This window comes from Centruroides sculpturatus, unplaced genomic scaffold (genome assembly GCF_000671375.1).
Source record: "Centruroides sculpturatus isolate CEXI.00-Female unplaced genomic scaffold, Cexi_2.0 scaffold313, whole genome shotgun sequence".
Lineage (NCBI taxonomy): Eukaryota > Metazoa > Arthropoda > Arachnida > Scorpiones > Buthidae > Centruroides > Centruroides sculpturatus.
The window spans coordinates 298,130-304,987 of NW_019384656.1; the positions used below are offsets into that span (position 1 = coordinate 298,130).

General features: G+C 29.2%; 1 protein-coding gene across 1 annotated transcript in view; it reads right to left on the reverse strand.

Moving 5' to 3' along the window:
* Positions 1 to 6,858, reverse strand: part of LOC111626464 (acyl-CoA synthetase family member 3, mitochondrial-like) — a 15,391-nt gene continuing 8,533 nt past the window's right edge. The window contains exon 2 of the mRNA XM_023369840.1: positions 1 to 436. Coding sequence (XP_023225608.1) covers positions 63 to 436 — 374 coding nt within the window. The 3' untranslated portion in view covers positions 1 to 62. The remainder of the gene's footprint in view (positions 437 to 6,858) is intronic.

The window sequence follows — 6,858 nt, forward strand, 5'->3', positions numbered from 1 at the left end:
TTAAAATTAAATTATCATCATTTATAATATCTATACATACTTGAAAACTAAAATTATAGTATTTAATTTAGTACTTTTGGAAAAATTATTCTTATTAAATCTTTTTTGTTTATTTTGCCCATTGCATTACGTTGTATTTCAGGCATACAACGCACCTCAGAAGGTATAAGATAGGAAGGTAGTTTATCTTTGCACCACTCCTTTAGGTCATAAATACTGATTTCCTCACCATTTTCAGTAACTAATACAGCTGCAACTTTCTCACCCCATGTTATATCTGGTAAACCTAAAACAGCACATTCTTTAATATTGGGATGAGTTAATAAATGGTTTTCTATATCCAAAGCACTAATTTTGTATCCTCCACTTTTAATAATGTCTACAGATGTACGTCCTAAAATCCTATATGCACCATCCTTGTAAACACTAGTATCACCTGAAAATTTTTAAAATATAATTTAATATTTTTATTATGTAGTAATATTTATTTATAATTAAGTTTATTTACAACTTACAATAAAGTATCAGTTTTAGTTTAATAAAAACAACACTAAAAAATTAAATGCTTTATGTTAAATATATATTAATTTTATATATGATTTAATATAGAGATTATTTTATGTAGTTTGATACTTTTACCATTTCAATTGTCTGGCTGACATAATTATATATAAAGCAAATTATTAATTAATGTAAATTATGTTAATTCAATTTTAGCCATAAAATTTTAGTACTGTTTTGTACTTGCTTATTATCAGTAACAATTATCAACTAAAGAACTATACCAGATGCAAAAGAAATATGAATATTGTTTCCATAAATTTGCTTGTGATTGAATAATAAAAATGTGTGTATTCTCTTATTCAAAAATTACACATATTCACATAGGAAATTTTATTTGTGTTAATATTGGTAAGAAGCCCTAATAACTCATAAAATCAAATCTATTGTTTATATTTTAAGATTTAAAAATGTTATAAAAAGAGTTAGATTAGATTAGGTTATTCTACATCCAGATATAGTAATTTTTCTTAAATACAGTATTAGAAAACTATACATCAATCTTATTGAAAAATAAAATGTTGGTCTATGTTGCATCATTTCTATAAAACAGTCTGGGGAGAGATATAATCCCAGTGCACTAAATAGTTATTGCATTTTTCTTTCTTTTGGACTTTGCTTAATAAAAATTCATCGTAATTTCTTAGTATATCTCTTACATAAAGAAGAGCTACATTGCTCCAATGCAATCATTCTATCATTAACCATGCTTAACAGATTTAAGTCATGATCAAAAACTTTATTTTCCAGCTTCATCAATCTACGAATTATAAAATTGTCAGATCTCTTTAAATGTTTCAAAATTGGAATTATTGGATTCTAATTTTGGAACATTAAAGAGATGTGAAGATGATCTTAGTAGTAGATCAAAAATGTTTGTCTGAAAATTAAGTATATTAAAATACTGATAATTTAAGATTTTTATGGTGCATAATTATCATTTATATCAATCCAGTCTGGTGTAGAAGTTGAACTTTATACGAAGACCTTTTGCTCCAACACATGTTTATGCAAAGTAAACTTATTTTTGTTGTTTGCAGTGCAAAAAGTGATATTGTGGTAAGTTTTGATACTAATCTTTTTAATGAAATGTCTGGCATGTTCTGAAATGTCATCATACCAGATTCTGTTGCATTTGAATTGCTAAATATCTCTCCAGACAACTTTGAGTAGAAGTACTTTAATTATAATCACCCAATATAATATATAAACTGAAATGCATTTTTTATTGAGACACATTTATACAAATTTAAATATAAAAATAATATTAATCAATAAACATTAATTCTTAAGTAAAACTTTTCAGCATATAGATTTGTTGTTAACATCTAATAAAATACAAGTGTTAAAATAATTTCCTAGTGGAAGAGTTTTTCTACTAATTAAACATAAGAAATTTTATCAGAATTGCAACAACTAGCAAAAAGAGACTTGTTTATTTCTAATGTAGCAGAAGCAAACATACTGTAATATTCTTTTGTATAACATTTAACTTTTGTGAATGATTTTTTGTTTTATTCAATGTAAATTAAATGTTTGTTTTGAAATAACAACTAGTGATGTAACGAATATTCGGTTACTATTCAGTATTCGGCCTATTTTTCACTATTCGGCCGAATACCGAATACCTAAAAACAGNGATGGATGAGTTTTAAGCGGCTATTAGACTTCACAATCCTGTGTAAAGCTACCTTACTGTCAGAATAAATGCGATAGTGTAAATAGTGTCTTTTGTCCTTCCTATGCCTAATGTGAATTAAGTTCCTATGAATACCTAAAGTTTCTGCCTGTGCTATTGAACAGTGTACCTAGATGGAAGCAAGTGTTATGAAGCTCGCGGTCTAAGTCGGAGTAAACTACAAAAGCGGCACCCACATCGCCACCCATCTTGGAACCGTCAGTGTAAATCCTAAACATGGAATGATCACCTAGATCTTTGAAGTAAACATCAGGGGCAATCTGATGGGAGGGGTGGTAATCGTAAGTCGGGAGGGTATTTTTTACAAACAGTAAAATAATACAAACAGCTGTACAAACAGTAAAATAATATTAATAATAATAAATTGTAATGTATATGGGGAAAATACTCCTAAACTTTGAACATGTCAAATATAGATTAAAAAGTTCCGTTTTGGAAATTTTAAAATAAAGGATACCAAACATATGGGGTGTCCAAAAGCTGTGGATGAATAAAGATAGCAGGAAGAAATTGTTGGCAATCAACTAACACACAATACAGTTTATATAATAGGATGCCCCTTATAAAAATTTTTTTGTCAAAATGCTTTCGCCCATCCCCTAAATTTTTTGCATATGGTATGAATTACTCAAATATGAAATTTCATCTCGATATGACCACATTAACTTGTGCTGACCTGAGCGCAAAACTTGAATAGACATGAATATTTTTTTCCCCGGTATGATTGACATGGGGTATATTAAGTAGAAGTATAAAATCAATAACTAAGAATTATAACATTTTATTAAGTTTCTGATATAGTAGTTCTCTGTAACATTCAATTACAATATTTGAAACTACTGTTTATACTTTCTCTTCTATTTTTTTCTTTTTTTTACAATCTGATTTATGGTCTTTGATAGTCTTGCACACAATGCAACATAAACTCTTTTTGTTAATAAACTGTAAAAGTCTTGCAATAACTTAACAGCTTTTTCAGCACTTATTTACAGCTCTTAACATTTTAACCGTCCTTTGGGCTGCTAAATACAAAGTGTTGTTTTTCCACATTGAAGGATATTATTGGAGAAACTATTCATTTGTAGCTGAGAAAAGAATCCTCTTCTTTGAATTGATACAAAACCATCAATTGTTTTCTCTAAAATGAGAAACTAATCAATGATACAAAATAAATAAAAGTATGCTACTACATTAAAAAGAAATTAAACTTACCAAATAATTTGCAATCCATTTCTTCTCTCAGTAGAATGAATGAATTTCCTCCCCATACATCAATATTCTCTACCCAAATTGACCAACATTTTGCTTTTGGTTTGATGGTCAACATTGTCATCAGAGAAAGAGAGAAGAGAACTGACATCTTTGATGTGATTGCTGATGTACATGGTACGAATGTAACTGAAAGTACTAGTGACTGAAGACTTTGCAAGACGGTCAGCGGTCTCATTTCCAAGAACCCCCGCATGATCCGGGAACCAATGGAAATCTATTTTAATGTTGTCTAAGAATGTGATGTATGAGATGGATGAGTTTTAAGCGGCTATTAGACTTTGGATAAATAGCACACTATGCTTTAAAGCTGCTGTAGAAACAGTTGTATCTATCACTTCATATGATTTTAATGATTTCAAGGAGTAGAGATCTTGATTAGGGACTTTTACACTGTGCTTAAGCTATGATTTAACATCAACTGTTACAACAAACAGAGAAATATCACATAAAGCTTCATCATCTCCAATGGATAGTTTAAATTCTGACCTTAGGAGAACTTAATTTTTAAGAAATTAATTGTTCTTGCCATCCATTGGGTTTTATGCATAGCCTTCTCACTTTTTCCAAAAGTTCACGCACTCATGAACAACAAGATTTGCACTCTCACTTACAATTAGCTTAATCTCTTGTATGCTGTAAAATAAAACAGCCAGAACTTGTCTATTTGACAGCAATTTGCTTCTGGTTGTTTAGTGTCTCATGTTCCCTATCAAAAAAACACTATCCTTAAAATTGTGTAATGTAAAATTGTGTAATTTGTAGTGTAATGTTAGTGTAAAGGCACACAAATACATCTAACAGTCAAAAATCAAACACAGACTGACAGTGGTACACATATAATGACCAGATCAGACCTGAGCAAAGTATGGCATGTCCAATTTGTTTTTGATACATTGATGCTCAAGTCAGCACAAGTTAATATTCATCGATTGCCAAGAAATTAAATATGGACATGTTTTTGAGTGTAAAGAAAAAATGGACAAGTGGGCATTCAAAAATTTTGAAGTTAGAAAATGAGGGGCACACTAATATATAACCAAACACACCAAAAATAAAGCAAAAAAAGCACTGAAAAAATACATGCAAATGCGAGAGATGACTTGAACACACAATGGATTGTGTTTATGCTTTGAGCATATTTTTTTCAATGTGCACAGTTTGAACATCAAAACAAATTTTTGTCAAATTTTGTATTTGAAGATAGAGTTGTTTAAAGTACAAAGTATCACTGTAATGTATTTCTGACATAGGACTACAACAAAAGTTATTTTTCTGACAAATCCTGTTTAGTTTTTAGAATTGAATAAAGTTCATTTATATGAATTGTGATCAGTAATGACAATATTTTAGTTTAATTATTTTAGAATAGATTTACATTAGAATAGATTTCCATTTTAATTATTAATTAAAAGTTACTAAAAACTTTTAATTAATAATTAAATTGTAACAACATTAATTTTGTTAATTTGCTAAGTACTGTTATAACTTGTAATCTTTCTAACATAAGATGGCTGATAGTGTAACTACCATTTATACAACCTATGCAATTGTATACTAGTCACAATAGCCAAAATTACAAAGACTACTTCAGGAGTTCAAGAAGACAGACTATGTTGGCATTACTGTACTTTCTATTGAAAACTCAGAAAAGAAAAAACTGCACTTTTCCAAGGCAGTGGATATGTGCTGTAATTAAGATTTTAAAAAATTTTGGGCAATTAATGTTCATCATAAAGTAAATAGGTCTACAGTATACTAATGTATTTCACTATTTTAAAATAAATAAATTACTTATCACTTTATAATTTTATATATATATTAGGTTGTGTTGTGGAAAAAAATACGAAGTCCAATTGGGAAACTCATTTTGGAAATGCTGCCCACTCATGTAGTTATGCCTTTGAAGCTGGCAATTGTAAAAACAAACTATATCACTTTTATATCAAATGCAAGGGTAAATAACTGGTAAATGGTAATTAGTTAATTTTTTTATTGGTTTATTTCTCTTTTCTATAATTTCCTGCCCTTTAATTACAGTTTGATCTATCTGAGAATAGTGTTAAAATTACTTGTTGTTATATGTGATCAAAAGACCTATTTCTATTGTTTATATAAAATTTATATAAAGTGATAAAAATGGATTATAAATAAATATATAAAATAAAATAGTTTGATAAATGTACTCCTATCTTAGACAATTGCACTTATAAACTAAATATTTGGCTGGAGCCAGAAAATTCAATTCATCTGGCACAAAGCTGGAACTGGGAGCTCTGATCAAGACACCTACTCTAAAATCCTGGCTACAAGTACTTTTTGGAATTTGCTATCTTGTTAGATCTACTATGTAGTTCTAAAAAATTTGAATTTGAGTGCAGTTGTTAAAAAATGCACAATCTTCCAATAAAAAAACAGTTCTCATAGAGCTACATACATACAGACATAGAATATTATATTATTAGAAAATATTTTATGATGATTCAAAATTTAACAAATGGACTGTTAATGAAATTGAGACTAAATAAAAAAAAAATTGAAAGAATATGTTTGAAAAAAAAATGTTGCAATGAATAATTTGATTACTCTAGTCCCATGGTTCCCAATTAGTGGTACACGTACCCCTGGGAGTATGTGAAGTTGCATGAAGGGGTACGCGCGGAAATCTAAAATTGGTCGATTTAAAATTTAAATGCATGAGATAAAGCAATCAAAAAAATAATGGGTGGACCATCAAAAATTCAGCAATTTACAACATGATGTCGAATGCACAAATTCGTTTATTTATAACTAAAAATATTCTCGAAATTTCATCAAGAAAATGCATTTGTGATAATACCTAATTGAAATTCTTACGCAAGGAACAAAAATTGTACAATTATCATTATTTTCATGTCAGCTAAGCGGCAATAAAATATTTACTACCATTTTGCACAGCATACCTCTGCGAGAGCAGACTTTCGGCCATGACAAACATGAAAACTATCGTCACCGACTTCAACTCGAAGATGACTTGAGACTGAAGCTGACCAAAAAGCAACCAGATTTTACAAAGTTGTGCAAAGAAAATTGTGCACATTTGTCACAATAAAATTAAATAACCTTATGTAATTTTCTTTATTATTAGAATTGTATTTTAAAGGTAATAAATGTAAAAAAGCTTATTCTATTTATCACTAGCTGTCTATCCACAGCTTTGCCCCATTATATCAAATTATCTCATGGGAGTAAGATATTTTCTCGCAGTAAAATGTAGCCTATGTCCATCTCCAACATGTAAGCTATCTCTGTGCCAAATTTTATTAAAACCTGTTCAGCGGTTTAGACGT